This window comes from Bemisia tabaci, chromosome 9 (assembly GCF_918797505.1).
Source record: "Bemisia tabaci chromosome 9, PGI_BMITA_v3".
NCBI classification, from domain to species: Eukaryota; Metazoa; Arthropoda; class Insecta; order Hemiptera; family Aleyrodidae; genus Bemisia; species Bemisia tabaci.
The window spans coordinates 24,013,726-24,033,359 of NC_092801.1; the positions used below are offsets into that span (position 1 = coordinate 24,013,726).

Consider the following 19,634-nt stretch of genomic DNA (forward strand, 5'->3'; position numbering starts at 1 on the left):
GTTATGACTGATTTTCGGGCTAGCCCCACGGGCACACCTGAGTTAACCTTTCAACTCGAGGGGGGGGGGGGGGGTTGAGGGGTTCTTCCTCTGGAATCCGAGCCCTGTCTGTCAGGATCCAAAGTATCCTTTTAGAAGGAAGGGTCGGGGGAATGAAGTATCCTGTAGCGTCGATTTTATCTGATTTATCTGATTTTCCCGATTCCAAAACGATCAGAAATGTGGTTACTCGGCGAGGTGGGGGAGGGGGGGAGGGGGCGTGGGGGCTCCGCCCGCTTGATCGTGCGGGGGAGGAATTTTAAGGCGCGATCCTTTCCGCGAATTGGTGATTTCACTCGGGCACGATTTCGCTTCACTTCCTCCGCCGCACAACGGATCGAGTCAATAGGAGAGGTCGGACGAAATTTGGAAACTTTAAAAGCTTTTAACTCCGTATATACAAAACTTTAAAGTTCTGACAGTGGTTCCATTGGTTTTCTCGTGAAGTTCTCTTCTCGAAGCACCCCCTAAAGATTAAAATGTGGCGAGATTAACATCCAAATTTGCAGTTTTAGTCAACAATTTAATGGCCGACCTCTCTAATTGACTCGATCCACTGTGCGCCGTAGCACGAGTCTCGCTTGACCAGGGGGCATTTCTGCGAGGAAATTGAGCGGGTAGTGCACCATCATCTATATGTACCCAGAATCACCTCAGATTTATTCACAGTTTCCTTCGACTCGGAATATTCCGGAATTATTGTTATTTCTTCACGTTCAATGTTGACTGGATCTCGAATTATTTACTTCCATTAACCAACGAAAGCTCGTATTAGCATATAGACGTTAATATGTTAACATTAGAAATACAATGAGACTTAATCACAAAAAAAAGGGGAAGTAAAGTTCCAACTTGGACATATCCAATTAATTTTGGTGGTGCCCCAATAAATTCGGTTACTAATCCAAATTAGAGTCGGTTTATACTGAGAGTCAAGACAACACCCCCTCATGGAGTCACAAACGGGAATAAAGATTACAGAAATTGAACGTTTTTTGTAATCTTTGATCGGCCCATTCTCAAATTCCTTTCTCCGTCCCTTCTCTCATTCCGTTTGTTCCTTGCCGAACCCGTAATTCCCTGATTATAATCTTTGCAATCGGTGAAAATGTAATCTTTATTCCCGTTCGTGACACTGTGAAGGCCTAAAAATACGGGAACCAATCAGAAATGGATTCACATTGTCTTGACTCTCAGTATAATGGGACTCTAGTCGCAACTAGACACGTCTCTACTTCAACATCCGCTCGGGCGAGGCGACAAAAAACCGCGCGGGCACAGAAGAAAAGGAAAGGAAAAAGTTTCGCACCGCATTTTTGGGCCCGGAGCAAAGCGAGGTTCACATACTCTTGTCTGCCGCGAGATGAAGCTGTTTGGGCGGATTAATGAGTAGGGGGGGCGGGGGGTTACGATTCCGGGGGTAACGAGCACGGGTAATTAAACGGTTAGCATTCGTCGAATTGCATTGTGGGTCAAACGGCCTCGAAAAAAAATCGGCTCAATTAACTTTCGTCATTGTTTACTCTGTTTTGTCTCGATGTACGCGCGGGTTCCACGGTAATTAAGATGTCCCGAGGAACTTTTCACCGTGTGGTGTGGGCTGGCACGAGCCTTGGAGCTTGGAAAGTTTCGTCCGCAGAACGAATTGGACGTATTCTCGCTGAAAGGAACTATGTGAGTAGGGTTCGCGTCGTCATAGTTCCTTTTAGAATAAATACGCCCAACTGTGGGAGCTCTGATGGAGCTAACCAGAATAAGTCTGACTGCATTGCACGTTGCCCAATTTTCTCTCGCGTTTTAAATTGTGTATAGGAAAACTAAGTGGAGTTAACAACTTAAAGAAGTTCCGTGGATCCGTACTATTGTAACAGTCCAAATTGGATATTTGGTGTGGTGGGTTCTCAATCTTGGCCGCGTTAATGGGGAAAGGTGCCTTTCTTGACTTAGGATCGAGCACGTAGTTACTTGGAGCGTAGGGAAGTGTTTTTTTGACATTTTGGGACAAATAGCGACCAAAACTGTCGATGGGGCGAAGCACTTGATACAACTATTTCGACTTCCGAGTGGGTAAAATTGCATACTCATGAAATGGAGGAGAACTTGGTCTCATTCCCGCGCTATCTAAGAGACTTTAACGCCGGGTAGAAAAGTTGTATGGGGCGAAACGTGTGACACAACTATTTCGACTTCAGAGTGGGTAAAATTGCATACTCAAAAAACGAAGGAGAACTTGGACTCTTTCCCGCAATCTAAGAAACTTTAACGCCGGGTAGAAAAGTTAGATGGAGCGAAACGTGTGATACAACTGTTCCGACTTCCAAGTGGGTAAAATTTCATATCCACAAAATGAAGGAAAATTGGTCTCTTCTGCTGCCTCAGAGACTTTAATGCTGAGTTGGATGAGGTGAAAAACAAATAAAAAACAAGAGGAAATTGAATAACGTGTAATGTTAATACGTTGATGGTTGACCCTCTACGGCATGAATTAATTTTGGATCTTGGATCCCGGAGGGCACCAATCTACATTGTAGCTTTCGTAAAAACTTTCTCTCAAAATTTCAAAATTTTGGGAGTCATTTTTTTTAAAACGGAAATCCACATTAAATTAGCAACATCATGACATGGAGGTGTAATTTAATGTTGAAAAAACAAAAAATGCGTTGTTATGAATGAGTAAAACCATGACAAATACGGTTTATGCAGTTCAATCCCCGCAATGGAAAAAACACACATCGGATGTAGAGTCCAGACTCTTGAAAACATTGACAAGAAAAATAACTCTTGATTCAATCAGGTTTAAGCTTAAATCAAAAGAAAATCCGCTCGAATTAAGAGGCTTGGTTCTTGATTTAAGCTTAAATCTGATTGAATCAAGAGTATTTTTTCTTGTCGATGTTTTTAAGAGTCTGGATTCTAGATCCAATGTGTTTTTTTTCCAGTGCGTTTTTAATCCGACTTTTTGAGGAGAATATTTTGGCTTACCTGAGTGAATGGGAGGGGCTCAGAGGTGGCGCCGCAGGACCCGCACACGCTCTGTTCGACGAGGGTCATGGCGAACTTGCGGTGCGGGATGCAGTGGAGGGCGCGGCACATGTCTTCGGACTCGTTGCACGCCAAATGGTAGTGGATTCGCAGCAACATGTTCTCCTGGAAATAGAAGGAAATTCGGAGTCAGTTATGACAATTATTCACAATCAAATAAGGGAGACTAGCTGAGAAGTTTCGGGTCTTCGAGGCTTTAAATGAAAGACTAATGGGTTGAATGTTGTAAAAAGTGAACAGCGTTGAAAGGGTTCTTCACATCACGGTGTTGATGAGATAACTATTTTAACTCCTAAGTAGCGCAAATTGCATACACATCATTTTGAAGGAGACTCGAGGCTTTAAATGAAAGACTAATGGGTTGAATGTTGTAAAAAGTAAACAGCATTGAAAGGGTTCTTCACATCACGGCGTTGATGAGATAACTTTTTTAACTCCTAAGCAGTGCAAATTGCATACACATCATTTTGAAGGAGACTCGTTCACGAAAAATTCTACAATCCGGTTCTTTGCATTTTATATTTCATGGTTTCGCCACCGTCCAAAAAATTTGATCGAGTCCTTTTGGTGGTTATTACAAGAAACGGCGACTAAATTCAAATGAAGGCGATGTTTAGATACATTTTCGTAGATTGGACACTTGAAAATCCCGTAAAATAGTATTAGCTTCAAACGCTACGATTTGTACGACAACATTTTTTTTAAGCTGGGATACTTACGAAGCATTCTGCGGCGTCGTCCATGAAGCCGAGCTGAAATCGCTGCTGGTCGAAAAAGGATTCGGCCAGAGCGCGGCGAAGCGCGTCCGGTGGAAGAGCATTTTCATGGCTGGATTGCAGCTGAGAAAACAGTTCCTGTAACAAAAAAAGAGACACATTTAGTATTCAATCATTTATTGCAGAAAGAAGTTCCATACAATACCATCTATCAATTTCAACAATCGGCCTGCTACTGGGCCTGTTGCAAACTTCAGCTAGAGCAAAAAGAGGAGTTGTATATTGTAGAAAATGGCTGAAAATGACAATGGGCGCTTCTGAAAACGTCTGAGCTCTGAAATAAACTCCTGGCATCACAATCTGCGTAAGAAATACGCGAATTTCAAAGCTTTCCCCCTTTTAAAACGAAGGCTACCGCTAAGGCTGAGTATTAAGCACTGGAAAAAAAACACATTGGATCTAGACAGAGACAAGAGACCCTCCACTAGTAACTTTGGCCATGGTGGAAGCTTTTACTTTCGGGACTTCAGCATTCTACTGTTGACTTACCTACATGGTTGATGTTCAACAACGTGCTGGCAGTTTCGTTTTGCAAACAAGCCGAAAATAGCCGACGTTTGGAAAAGTTGTTTGGCTCATGACGTCATCCGAAGCTCATCATCGACCATGTAGGAAAGTCAACAGTCGAAACTAGAGTGATGACTGTTGCTCCCTAATAATTGTCCATTTTGGAATTGTTGAAACCCCGAAAGTAAAAGCTTCCACCTGGCGTTAGGAGGCCAGTAGAGGGTCTCTTGTCTCTGGAAAATGGCTCGACAATGACGATGAGCGCATCTGAAAACGTCTGAACTCTGAAATACACTCCTAACATCACAATCTACGTAAGAAATATGCGAATTTCAAAGCTTTCCCTCTTATAAAACGAAGGCTACCGCTAAGGCTGAGTATTAAGCTACCACCGATTCGAAGTCTTTACATGGTTGTTGTGAGCTAATTTCGCTACCGCCGAATGTAAATATCCAACCGAAATGGCCGGGTTTTACGAGCGGCTCCGGATTGAAAGTGGTTTCTCGTTGGCATCGGCGCATCTCGCGGAATCCGGAAACCCCGGCCGGTGCGGTGGTCGGTCGAGCACCCATGGGAGGCGGTTGCGGCGGCGGAGTAGGCCGTGGGTTGCCCAACCTGTTCGGGGTCCGGCGTCCCCGAGTCAAAACGCCCCGGGGCCCCGGGCCGGGGCCGCGGTCATGCGGGCCCACCGGTTCGCGGCCACCGAGCGCACAGGTGAACCCACCGCTGCCAACCTTCTGGCCAGCTTTTGTGCCAAGTTGAAAATGCTCAATTCTAGTAGAGTACCTTTACAGGGAGAGTGTGGACAACTCAATTTATGTAGCTCTTAGGGCCCAAAAGGGCGACAACGTGAAAAACGAGGATCACTAGAAAAGTGCCGCTGCCAACCTATGCACTTGAAGATTAATCAATAGAGCCGACAGCGCATGGTAAACAACCGTTTTTAAGGATTAAGACTTTGAAACTGAGAAATTGTATGCGAAGTCAATGTTTTATACGTGCTTTTATAATTTTTGATCAGTGTACCAACTCTCGCAGTTTAAATTAGTACCACTGGATAATTCGAGTTCATAGGTTAGCTACCATTTTGGGCCCTATGAGCTGCATGACCTGTTCAAACCTAACCTCCACGTTTTAGAATCGTCCATACTTTCCCTATAAAGGCACTCTAGTTACTAAAAGTTTTTTGCGACAAATTTCTTGAAACTTCAAGTAATCAAAAATCGATATTTCAGGGACTAATGGTGTAAAGCCATTTATATTTCAGTTATCCTAAAATATACTAAAAAGACTGCACAGAGAATTTTCTTAAATTTCCCTTGTTTATGAATCGACTTAAACGTACATAATATGAAATTCTAAAAAAAAAACTATAGATAACACTTTTGATCCAACGAGGAAGGAGCGAAAAATCAAGAATGCTGAATAAACCTCAATTGAGGTTAAACAATGCAATTTCCTGTGTTTCTATGGCTATCTGAGTGAAATTTCTTGATTCTGCTAGGTTTTCCCTAGATTTCAGGAATTTGCCATCCTTTTTTCGTAGGAAATTTTCCTATTTTCACAAGGTGTTTGCTTGCAGGATTGTACAAACCCAGAATACAACACGCTGACTAACCGAAAAGGCAGTTTTGCGAGCAAAATCGAACAAATAAAAGCATACAGAAGTCGCCTTGCAAAAAATTGGCAGCGAGGCCGGTGCAGTGCGCAGACAGACCCGTAGTCTGGGGAAGCGGGTCGCACTGGGGGCCGAAGGGGGGGGGGGGCAGGGGGGCCGGCCGCAGCCTCCCGACTCTTAATAACGGACCCCGACGTCCACCACGTCCGCGACCACGACTCCACGAGGCCCCGGATGACGTGAGAAACGTCATATCACAATTAACGCCGTCGTCGATTATCACGTGATGCTCACGGTGGTGCCCCGACCTCCTGGTTTTTTTGTGCGTTTCCTTCCTTTCTATCAACTCTAGTCGGTCCGACTCGAGTCTTCAAAATTTGCCAGACGATAATCGGAATTGATAGACAAAGCAATAAACATACGTGACAAATGAAAAAAACGAAATGGACACTGGACAAATGAGGTCTCGGGTTTTTAAAATCTACCAGAAGATAATCGGAATTGATAGATAAAGTAATAGACATACGTGGCAAATGAAAAAAACGGAATGATACTATTGGCCGAGGCAGGCGATTGCGATGGACACTGGACAAATGAGGTCTCGGGTTTTTAAAATCTACCAGAAGATAATCGGAATTGATAGACAAAGCAATAGACATACGTGGCAAATGAAAAAACGGAATGATCCTATTGGCGGAAACAGGTGATTGCGATGGACACTGGATAGAGGAGGTCTCGGGTTTTTAAAATGTACCAGACGATAATCGGAATTGATAGACAAAGCAATATACATACGTGGCAAATGAAAAAACGGAATGATCCTATTGGCCGAGGCAGGCGATTGCGATGGACACTGGAAAAATGAGGTCTCGGGTTTTTAAAATCTACCAGAAGATAATCGGAATTGATAGACAAAGCAATAGACAAAGATGACGAATGAAAAAACGGAGCTATCTTAATGGCGGAGGCAGGTGCGATTGCAATGGACAGAGGAGATCTAAGTAAAAACGCCGTTCGGACATTCGAATGTTGTCAAATTGCATTCAAACCTACAGAAAATGATCGATAATAAGGGTGAGCGCATCGAGCACCTTAATAATCGATTCTATCCATAGCTTCAAAGGGGAAAATATCGATAATCGATCGAACGCTTTGCCACTGAACTCAAGAGGATACTTTCAACGAGGATTGGAACGTTTGGATCTCTCGAAGCACCGAATAAACGTCCAATCAGAAAATACGCGGGGCCGAGCCGAATGAAGATATAGGAGAATAAAACCGACCAAGAATGAGCAATTAAAAAAACGTGGCGTCAGGATTAAGAGCTCAGTTTCGAGAGCCTCTATAGCTCCGAGTCGAGTATTGATGCCAAACTGACGAGACCGATTTTGGAAAAAATTGAATACAGTTGATTGACAGGACGATAAGAGCAGAAAAAGATGTCCGGATAAGCCAATCACGTCAAAGCAATGGTGGGAACCAGCGGATACCGACTGAAAACTGGCACGATCCTAAAGTGAAAATTTCGACTGAATCAGTGGCGTGGCGTGCTTTGCGATATATCGATTGTTATGCCATTAAACCTATGGTAAAGAATCGTAGACAGGGTGTTCGCATCGAACGCTTTAATAATCGATTCTTTACCATAGCAACAAAGGAGGAAATATCGATAATCGACCATTCACGCCACGCCACTGGACTGAATGATGGACGAGCATAAAGAGTGAAATGTGCTTTCGAGGTGAGATCTAGAGACAAATGAAGACCCTTTGCCAAAGCTTCGGCAATCATAAAAATTATTATTTTCAACGCTTCAAATTTTTTTATGGGCACATGCAGATCACAAAAATACGATTTTCTTATAATTTTTTGCAAGATTGTAAGGCTCCATAAAGTCGATAGAGTTAATTCGTGCATATATTTGAAAGAATACAAAGGTGAGAAATCACTCCACGATAATTAAGATTGAGCAAAATTTGACACCTATTAAAACGGGGAGGGGGGGGGGAGAAGAAGAAGAAGAAAGAAAAAATATTCCAAAAATGTCGAAACCAAATAATCTGTTCGATGTCATAGACTGAGCAAAAACAGCATAACTCCAATAGAGGCCTAATGTTATTTCGCTTTTTTAGCGAGCAGAGCACAGCAGCAATCGGAACGGGATTATCGTGACTCGCTAGAGGTATCCTCCCGGTTTTGCAGGCGCGCCACGGCGTTTTTTCTAACCCGGCGTTCAAGTCTCTTTTGATGGTCGGCGCACGACTAGATATCAGCTCGATGAACTCGCGGAAAAAATATAAATAATAGATGTGTCGGTTCAATAACATCTCTTTTAATTGCCAACAGTCAATTAAAGTGGTTTAATGCTTTTTCTTCGCAGTTCCTGCCGCGAATTGAGCCGCGAACTCCGTATATTGCGGAAAAAATTATGGTGCTCGTAGAACGTGAGAATTTCACACAGTTAGACGGTTTACAACCGTCCGGAATGATCTACAAAGTCTTTTAAAATTATCTTTCGAGGTTTTTTTTTCGACCGAAAAGACCGGGTGTAAAATACTCACTGGCGATTTCTAGTGAGAGCATCGACTAGTTATCTTGGAAGAAGATATCAAGGGAAGGAAATGTTGTGCTATGCCAGGAAACATGGTATGGTTCAATTCAGAAATGAAAACATGAAACTGACACAGCTAATGCGTGCGGATCTAACATATATATAAGCCGTTTTTGAGTTAAAAAAACGCTGTTTTGCTATCGCATTTTCACCTTAAATATAACGATGACAAAACGACACTTTTTCAACTAAAAAGCTGATGTTGCATTGAATAAGATAGGATTTAACTTAAAGAAAGAAAGAAAAAAAAAAGTGTCGACAAGAAAGACGCTATAGGTCAAAATAATACCTCAAGATTTTTTTTTCTCAGTGGAGCACTTGGGGACCGTTCCTAAATTACGTAACGCACTTCATCGGCATTTTTGCCCTCCCCCCCCCCCCTTGTAACGCTTTTGTGACGTATTTTCCTATCCTTTAACACGTAGATTCCGCACGGATTTAACTCAAAACAACCAAATTTTGTCGACAAGAAACGACGCTTTAAGTCAAAATAATACCTCAAGAAATTTTTTTTCATGATTACCAGACTTAATCGCAGCGTGTCTCGAGGTCGTTAAAAAAATCAACTCAGTAAAATTATATTCCAATAAAAGCACATTGCGCGAAAACGCTCGCAAATCTCACGCTAATTAGCTAATTGGCTGATGAGAATTCATAATGTGCGCGTTAAAATTTAAGCGAGGACTCCACCGGATGCTCGGCACGAGTGAGATCAACCGCATTGTCTCAGCGCCGCGGAAAAGGAAGCATAAAAAAGAGGGACGAACCCCAAACCCGATGACTCCAAAACCTAGATTATATTCATGCAACTCCCTCCCTCTCCAGTGCTGCCATTTTATTTTATCAAAAGGTTCAGAAATAATTCCAATTTCCGGAAACATATTCCGATTTTGTCCAATTAGTCAAAGTTCCGAGAAAATTCCGGGGAAAAATTCCAAAGACCGTCAAATTTGATCAGAAAGTCCAAGAATTGGATCAAATAAATGGTCAAACTGGCAAAAAACCAAAAATTTCGGGGAAAATCTGGAAATTCCGGGAAAAATTCCGAAATACACCCGGATTGAGTTCCGAGGATCGTCAAATTTCATCAAAAGTCCCTAAATTTGATCGAATAAATGGTTAAACTGGCGAAAAACCTTACATTTCGAGGAAAATCTGAAAATTCCGGGGATTCAGAAGAGTCCGGGGGAAAATTCCGGAAAACGCCCGGATTTAAATCCGATGATTGTCAAATTTGATCAAATAAATGGTGAAACTGGCGAAAAGCCCCAAATTTCGAGGAAAATCTGAAAATTCCAGGGATTCAGGAGATTCCGGGGAGAAAGTTCGGAATATGCCCGGACTTTAGTTCCTATGATCGCCACATTTGATCAAAAAGTCCCTAAATTTGATCAAATAAATGGTCAAACAGGCGAAAAACAGAAAATTTCGAGGAAAATCTGAAGGTTTCAGGGATTCAGAAGATTCCGGGAAAAAATTCTTGTATACACTCGGATTGAGTTCCAAAGATCGTCAAATTGAATCAAAAAGTCCCAAAATTTGATCAAATAAATGGTCAAACTGGCGAAAAACCGAAAATTTCGAGGAAAATCTGTAAGTTTCGGAGATTCAGAGGATTCCGGGAAATGTTCCGAATTTCAGAATTAATTCCAAGAAATGACAGCACTGTCCTCTCTCATCCCCATCCACGCAATCCGCCTCCACCTTTGAGCCTTTTGTCCACCACTTAATACCAGAACCCGTTTCGTGCTTTCGACTCGGTTTCCGTCTTAAAGTGACGCGGTTTCCGGTGTTGAATCAGTTCGAGGGGCAACCCCCCCCCCCCCCCCCAATTCCAGAGCCTCCCTTCGAGTTTCTCAGGGTATCGCGGAGGCAATCACCCTGACAGCGCCGTCAATTGGTGGGTATTGTTGGGATGTTGGCTGCGTGTTGAGTCAAAGGCTGATCCCCCGGAACCCTTCCTTCCAACAGGTGGAAAAATATCCCGAGGATTAAGTTTGGAATGCTTAATTACGCCAGTATTTCGGGCCGTATTCTTAGTCGTTCCGTAAGCAGCTCCCTCTCTTACGGCCGTGCTAAGGAAAAACGCCGTATGAACCTTCAGGCGTTGCCAAATTTCCTTAGATAAGGAAAAATTTACTGAGGAAGTTGAGAATATTATCCTTCCAATTTTCGGACAATATTGTTCGCACTTTAATCGAACACATCTAAAATTGTCAAGGAAAAACATGTATAACTTTTTTCCCAAACGAGCATTTTATCGGGGGAAATTTGGCAACTCCCGAATGTGCATACGGCGTTTTTCCTTAGCACGGCAACTTATGAGCCCTCCTTTGATTCACGTTGTGACTAGAGTACCTTTATAGCGAGAGTATGGACAGATCGCTTGATGGAGAGCTTAGGGCCCAAAAGTGCAGCCACCCTTCTGAGCAACTTCTAACACACGAAATTTCACTGCCAGCCTACAGATTTCAATTCTAACCAAAATGGCCAAGAATGAACATAAATGAGCGTTCTTTCGCAAAAATAAGTAAAATTATGCAAAAAGTAAGCCAATCACATGCTTTATAAACGACGGTTCGTAACAATTGTATTTGTAAATCACCCTGGACATTTGAAATTCATATAGGTTGGCTGCATTTCTGAGCCCTAACTTTATTCGCGAAGGCATCGGTGAAGGCCTGATGAATTTTCGGAGTTTCACATCTGTCTATACTCTCGTTATACAGGCACTCTAGTTGTGACCAGTGGTGAGTCGCCAATGATCGATTATCGATATTTTACCATTTGAAGCTATGGTAAAAGATCGATTATTGAGGTGTTCGTTCCAAATACCCTGTTTATAGAGTGTGTATGTATAGAAAGAAACTGTAAATGTGACGGAGCTAATACTTTAAATCAATAAGTTACAATACTAAAATATGTTGATCATAAATGAATAACCAACTATTTTGTGCGATAGAATTATTCGCTCCCATTAAAAACACTTAACGTATTGTATACAATTTATTCAAATTAGAAATATAATCCAAATTCAAACAGAAATTTCCCAGAGACGGAGAACAACTGCGTGCCCTTCAGATCGATATTTCACCTCGAAAAATTTCTCTCAGCTCAACCTACGTGTACGCAACTTTGTGAGATTCATTTCGAAGTCGAGTCCGTACAAGGGGGGTCATGGCAGCGCAGTTTCTTCCCGCGCGCGCGCAAAAACTCGCATTGTTCCCGGTTTAGAGTGCTCTTCCAGGAGATTCAGTGACGTCGCGTGCTTCGCGATGAATCGATTTATCCGCCATTTAAACCTATGGGAAAGGATCGATAAACAGAATGTTCGCAACGAACTCCACAATAATCGATTCTTTACCACAGCTTCAAATGCGGAAATATCGATGATCGATCATTCACGCTTCGCCACCGGTTTCAGGACGCCCTCGGAAAAGGCGGGAAACCGCTAAAGGTGCAGCGCGCGAAAGACACAAGCCAAGGGAGGCAAAACGGGTTCGACAACAATAACAACAACACCAACAACAACAGCGCTCGATTCGCGATCTTCGCAAAAACGCATCACTCGACGATAAAACCGAACAACTCTAATTCCTGATGGTCCCTCCGCGCCGCAAGAAAACATATACTCCAGGGTCCATCCAAACGATCGGCGTGTGTCGGTGGACCCGCTCAGCGGGCGACCCAGCAACCGCGCATGCGCAGATCGAAGATAGTTTGCAGCGGCGCGCTCTCGTAATTCAGTTAAGACAGATGCAGAGCAGGCAATACCTAAATGGGCGAGCTGGACACTCGCCAGTCCATGGGAGGGGGGGGGGGGGGGGGGGGGCTGGCTCACGACCCGGGCAGCAAGAAGCCCGGGGGCCGGTGTTAAAGCTCGCAACTAGAATCGCCCCCCCCCCCCGGGGGGGGGAAGGCCCCCTCGGATAAAGGCGGGAGAGCTGGCCCTTGGATCCGGTCCAATCATGGTACCCAGTGCTGCCGCGGTAAGGAAAAACGCCGTATGAACATTCAGGCGTTGCCAAATTTCATTTGATAAAACGCTAATTTCCCGGTATACTTGTGAAAATTTCCCTCCAATTTTTCAGATGATTTTGTTCGCAATTTTACCTAGATTTTCTGCAAATTTAAAGGAAATTTTATTTATTTATTTATACAATAATTAAAAATACAAATTACAATTGAAAATGTTAGATTAAGTGGTGGTTGGTAGAATGTTATTCAGAATCTGAAGTCAGAAATTCGTTTAAATCATAAAATGCCTTGGTTAAGAGGAGATTTCGAAGTAAATTGAAGAATTTCTTTACTTCACCATCGCGGAGTTGTTGATTTTCAGAACATTCCGCAAAAATGAACATTTAATCGACGGAAATTTGGCGACTCTCGAATGTTCATACGGCGTTCTCCCTCAGCACGGCGGAGTGATGGTGGATACGTGTTGATCCGGGACGATCCGAAGGTGGCTTCGGCGATGTTGGGAACCGGTTGGGGGCGCGGGGTTCGACCCCCGCCGGACCGGCTACTCGTTTTGCACCTCTGGTTGCGCAGGTAGGGAACTCACCTGTCGACGGACCAGGGATCGTGGAGGAAGGATTGAGCGATGCAGTCGGGATGCTCTTGTGTTCGGTTTCGAGATGATTGTTCACGGGGAACCCCACGAAGGGACACTTTTGAGGCACTGAGGATCAAAATCTGCAATCTGCAACTGAGATCAGTGTTGGAAAATCGCAAAGGACTGACCTGCCTTTGTTTAGGACTAGGGTATGCCAAGCCTTTGAATTTCAATCCAAATCAGAGTTTCACTGGGCTTGTGTCTGTACCGTGCTTCAGCGCGGTCCAAATGGTTTCCCGCCTTAAAAATACATGTTTCATGTATTTTTCGTTGAAATTTGGCAACTCTCGAATGTTCATACGGCGTTTTTTCTCAGCACGGCAGAAAGCGAAAACAGCACAACTAAAATAGAAGCCTAATGTTATCTCGCTTTATTAGCGAGCAGAGAACGACAGCAATCGGAACGGGATTAATCGTGACTCGCGTGAGGTATCCTCCCGGTTTTACAGGCGCGCCACGGTGTTTTTTCTAACCCGGCGTTCAAGTCACTTTTGATGGTCGGCGCACGTCCTGAGATCAGCTCAACGAAAAGCAAATAAATAATAGATACGACGGTTTGCTGACATTTCTCTTAACTGTCAGCAGTCAATTAAAGTGGCGTAATGTTTTTCCTTTGCGGTTTTTGCTGCAAATTATAATACTCTTACAAAGAGAGAATCTCACACAAGTATTCATAATGCATACACAAAAAAAAAAAAAAAAAACCGATGGGGACATGTTGGAACTGGGGAGGGGAAGGACGACTAGAAAAGTTTCAACGTTTGAGACCTATTAAAATTAAACGGTTAGATTCTTTTGATAAAAACCCTATAAATGTATTATCAATTTTTGCTAAGTGCAATCTAGTTCTCTTAGAAGAATTCAATCACGGCTAAAATTTCTTGTGACCTGACTTAAGTAACATTCAAGTATTTGCTTGTGCTCTTGTTTATGACTTAAAAATATTTCTCTTTTTTTGTCATTTCACTAGGCCTCTGCGGAAGCAATGTCAATGTCTTCACGGCCTCTCCAAAAACCGCGATCCGAAAATAACTGAGAATTTTTCATGCGAGCTGAATTCCATCACTGAGTGGTCTCGGCTCAGCCCCCCAGAAGTTTGACAGCACTCATGCGAGCTTTGGAAACAGTTTTGCCAAATTTACGCGATGGAAAATACTTTTCTTTGAGTCTGTGAGAAAATTTTCATGGCCGGACAATGTAATAAAATTAACACCTAAGTTACACACGGAATTCCATACAGAGTCCGAATTTTCTGACCGCTTTTGTGAGCACGTAAAATTAAGAAAAGAGCAACATTTTGGTGGTCTCGTGACGGTTCTGGACGGCTGCGTTGGTATGAGAAAATAGCTGTATGAACATTAGATCATTGCCAAATTTCTTCTGGTAAAATGCGAATTTTTCGGAAAATTTGTGCATTTTTAAATGTAATATTCAAAACAATTCAGTTGCGATTCCATCTTCAATACCTGAAAATTTCAAGGAAAAAATATTTCTTTTAAAAAATCAATATTTTCCCGCGGGAAGTTTGGCAACATTTTATTGTTCTTACGGCGTTCTTCCTTAGCACGAGAGAGAGGGGAATGCATGTTTCGGATCGGTGATTTCAACTGTGTCGAACGGGTTAAAAATGACTAGATTCGGTCACTTTTTCTCTCCAGCTATCGCCCGAAAAATTCGTCCGAAAGCTCTCATTTTCGAAATCAACATTCCTGGCGCGATGTCTGTCTCGACTTGTAATTAATATGAAATGAACGCACCGAGAAACCAGGAACCCGCCTGGTGAGGTCTATTCAAAAACCGTGTTTTCTAGGCTTGCTCGGTGCTGTTCTTGATCGTGTTTCACTTTTCAAAGTCGACTTTATTAATTAACTCATGGTTGAACTTGTGTATTTCGTCACCTCAATCCAGTTCCGAATCGGTGAATGAAGTGGATGTTCTTTCTCTTGTGGATCATTCATTTCTTCGGGTTTTATCTTACATTTTACACTTAAAAAATGTGGCTGGTCTAATTATTTTTTGCTAGCTCTCTAGAATCCTCTCTTTTAGAGTTCGTGCTTGAGTGATGAATGAGTCAGAAGCTTTCTCTCGTCTCCCTGAGTTCGTTACATTTGTTAATAATGTCACTCAACTAAAACTATTGTACAACCTCAACTTTTTAATATGTTACACTTTTGTGTTCAACACACTGTACAGTCACCGCAGCTAAAAGGAAAGTAGTCTAAAGCAATCTTGGAAATATCAGTTTGCGAAATAAAAAGTATTTATTCAGTCACTCGCATATTTAACAGACATTGAAACAGGGTACAAAATAATTTCATAACATGGTTTAAAAGATTTTGAATTAATAAAGCCCCGAGCCCGCCTGATGGCATTATTTCGGGGAAGTTGGCTGTGTGTCGTTTACTTGTGTACATACATTAAAACGTTGTGTTTCTGAAATGAGTCAGGAATATTAGTTTTCTAAAGCAACACGGAATTTGCACCCTCTCTCATCCTGGATCTTACAGCTAATCTAACGGGTAACCTCTCGGACCCTCTTAAGCCGGCTTACGTTTTTACTCATCTGTGACTTTTACTTACGAGTCAACGCTCAACGCTCAACGGCGCGCGGGCATCAAGACGTAATATAATTAGCACCGAGTCCGCGAGCGAGTAATTAGGAGCGAGCATCACCGATCAATTACGCGGTCATCGCTTCCGATTCGCTTTGCACCTCGAATTCCGAATCGTTGTCGATCGATTTCAATCGATAAATCACACTGCTAAGATAGGGATTACTCGATCGATGACGATTGAAGAATCGATTCCTCCCCCGAACCCCGAAATCCACCGACAACCACCCCTCCGCGAGCGAACGTGAGGAATAACCGAAGCGCGTGTAATTGGGCGGTTTTGGCGTGACCTGCGGCCGCTCGTTGCAAGAATTCGCCTACTTATACCGGCTTCTATCGTAATTCAGGCGAGTTTTTTTTCGCGACTTGACAAGACGTTGCTGCGGATGACCGTTCGAGTTGAAAATTGGAGTGACGCGCGCGGTGCCGTAATGATGAAAGCAAGAGGGCAAGAGGGCGTCTCGCCAACGCAAATGGGATGGAACAGTCTGAAGGGGGAGATATTACCATTGGCACGTGGTATTACGCCACGATTGTGTAGTCTTATTTTCGACGACTCGGACTGAGTCGATGACTAAAACGCCATGATATGCCACAGCACACTGGAAAATAATTCTCGGCGTTTTTACCAAGGTCCGTTGGTACCTTTACCATCTCACTTTTTTTACCAATTATTGGTAATTTTACCAAGACAGACTGGTAATCTTACCTAAAAACCGGTATTTTTACTGCTTTTTTCAGGTAAGAATACCACTTTTATTGGTAATCGATTCCCGGTAACTTTGCCATTTTATCTCGGTAATTCTACCACAGTCGATAAAAAATATTGGCGTTTTTACCAAGGTCCAGTAAAATTACCGAGGAAGTTTAATAATTTTACCGAGATTCTCGGCAAAATTACCAATTCCATAAATGGTAATTTTACCAAGAAAAAACCGGGATCAAATAGAACCCTGAATTCTTGGTAATTTTACCCTTTTCTTAGTAAATACACCGAGATTTTTTTTTTCAGTGAATAATGTCCATTCGAGGGTGGTCTTGATGTATTTACGATATTTTATGAACAGAAAAAAACAATCCTTTTTGAATATATCAAGGTTGACCCGACGGAAGTATTTATTTGTTTTTCCTTAGCACAAAAGCTGTAGGAAAGTTGAAAATTCCGTTTCGTGGGGTAGAAATTGCTCTTTTTTTTTAACATATTTTAACGTATAATTAACCTTCCGCAACACGTCTATTGCATGGATTGACCAGTTGTATGGTACAGATTGAGACTCATTAGAGAATTACCTTTGCCTTAACACGTGATCAGTGAGCTCTAACAGATATCTCTTGAACTTTTCTTATGTCATTGACTGGCCGCATCTCTTTTCAGAAAACTTGGGACCGATATACTAAAAAATTAGAGAGCTGTTTGTTTTTAACTTCATCGAACATGTTTACGTCCTGCAAAGTAGTGCATTGAAATCAGGAAGCTTTTCACTTAAAATTAAGTAAGGCTTGAAGATAAAAACAGAAATTTGATACGATTTCAGAAAAGACAGATCTCTCTTTGTTTATGGCTGTTAATGACCAGGCTTTCGATTCCTGTTCAAATATTTACATCCATACATTTCTAACATTAAAAACGCAAAGCTGCGCATATACAGCAGAGTTAGGGTGAAATTCGTCCAAATGAGATACAAAAAATTATGGAGAAAAAGGAAAGCAAAAGCCTTTGGTAATCTGAGAAAGTAACATCTTCGCGAACGACGTGTTACCGTCATTGGATCGTTATGGTAGTTGAATCGGTCGGTATAAAAACCCTACGTGTCCATGTTCTTTGGATCCTCGGACAAGTATGTACTTTTAAAGGCTTCAGGCTTAATGAAAAAGTGTGATTATGAGGTTTTGGCATGGGTTGATTAAGTCAGTAATCGCCAAATTTGGCCTCTGAACCGGACGAAACCAGATCGGTGATCATTGAAAGTGAATTCGGTAACTCGGTGATACGAGCCGGTAAGGGTTTTAAGCTGTCGCCCTAAGGAAAAACGTCGTATTAACATCCGAATGTTGCAAAATTTCCCCATACTATAAAACATTCAGTTTTGGGAAAATTACGAATATTTTGCCTTCAAATATTCGGCTAATTTAGATTAAATTGTGAATACTTTAACAGAATTATTTTAAAGAAATATATCAACAAGTTTCCCTGAAAATCCGTACTTTATCGAGTGACATTTGACATTTGAACATACGGCGTTCTTCCTTAGCACGGCAGTAAGTCACTTTGAGGAAAATCCGCGGCAGTATCCTTAAGCAGGAAATCAATCGAACGCGATAAATATTCGCACGGACTAAACTTAGAGTCGGGCAGAATTTTTTGCGAGCTCCCGAGTCCGCTAGCACCTGTTCGACGGGTCCCTCTTGGTCTACATAGACATGCCCATGCCCTTACAAGATTTCTTTAATGTCCAAGTTTTATTGAGGCGCTAAGTGGGGCAAGCTAAAAGTAGGGCGAAACTTTTGTTGAATTCATTTTGATATTTTAATCGATTTTCTATTCATCCTCATATTTTAAGAACAGAACGTACTACCAAGTTTGTAAACTCACGTAACTAAAAACGACGCTTTTAATGATTTCGGTTGCCTGTAATGGTTTGGGAAACTCAAATAATCAAACTGTTTGATGTTAAACTGTTGAAAGTTAAACTTCCTCTCCTCTCTAATGGAACAGTTATTTGTTTCGGCCGTATCCCATTAAACGATCTCGTTCGAGAGTATGGGTTTCTTTCGAATTACCCGGATCAAGTTTCTAGTTTCTAGGAACGCATTTTTTCCTCTCCCTGGCAAACTGTTGGTTGCTCCTCATGAAGTCGCATTGTAAGATAAATTAAATTGCAAAAGATATATGCTAACAGTTCGATCTCTCGAACGACTGTTGCCGGCGGCGAATCTTGAGAGTTGGCAACACTGAACTACACCGGCATAAATGTATGTGAAATAATCGATATTTATCTATAAGTTTCGATGAGGCAGCAGTGCTCCTATAAAAAGGGGTTTAGATGGCGGGAAAATGGTATTACCAACTTAAAAGAATCGCTAAAACCAGTGGCGCGGCGTGTTTTGTGACGGATCGATTGATCTGCCATTTAAAGCTAAAGAAAAGGATCGATAAACAGGGTGTGCGCAATGAACACCTTAATAATCGATACTTTACCATGGCTTTAAATGGAGAAATATCGATCATCGTTGAATAAAGACGAGGGAGAGAAATGAGGATTAAAAAACAGAGAAGATGGGAAACAGAGACGGATCTAATTATGGTGCCTGCGGGAGCTACTACAGTCCTGGTCCTAGCAGTTCTGCCAGATTGGTCACTTTTTATTTGATTTATTTCATTTATTTTTACTAATTCTTTTTATTTGTTGTAATTCTGAAAGTATCAAAACGAGTGATGCTCCAGTGAACAATTACTATCGATAATGGATTTTTTTTTTGCCTTCTGTGTCGAACTGCTTGCTCGTCTACTTAGACGTTAATAATTACTTTCAAGGTGGCCATAATTTCTTCATCTTCAAATTCCCTGACTCCAAAATTTTCGGATTCACTGCCCTGTCTTTTCCTGCCCATCGAATAAAACTTCCATTTTGATTATTCCCGCTATATTACGCGCACTTCTGCTATAAACCTAACACATTAAAGCCCTTACGCTGCAGATAGGTGCTTTTATGGATGAGCCAGATCCGATGGTTCCTTGCGGCAAAATGGACTGCATTTTGCAATTTGGAACTATACATTCTGGCTCATTTGGAAAAAGACTCATGTGCATAGG

General features: G+C 42.2%; 2 protein-coding genes across 4 annotated transcripts in view; both read right to left on the reverse strand.

Moving 5' to 3' along the window:
• LOC109039235 (WD repeat-containing protein 55 homolog) overlaps positions 1 to 19,634 on the reverse strand; it is a 180,370-nt gene that overhangs the window by 54,687 nt on the left and 106,049 nt on the right. The window lies entirely within an intron of this gene.
• ec (ubiquitin specific peptidase echinus) overlaps positions 1 to 19,634 on the reverse strand; it is a 393,787-nt gene that overhangs the window by 23,253 nt on the left and 350,900 nt on the right. For all 3 annotated transcript variants that reach the window (XM_072304091.1, XM_019054636.2, XM_019054637.2), the window contains 2 exons: positions 3,801 to 3,935; positions 3,022 to 3,186 (listed from right to left, as the gene is read on the reverse strand). In XM_072304091.1, coding sequence (XP_072160192.1) covers positions 3,022 to 3,186; positions 3,801 to 3,935 — 300 coding nt within the window. The remainder of the gene's footprint in view (positions 1 to 3,021; positions 3,187 to 3,800; positions 3,936 to 19,634) is intronic.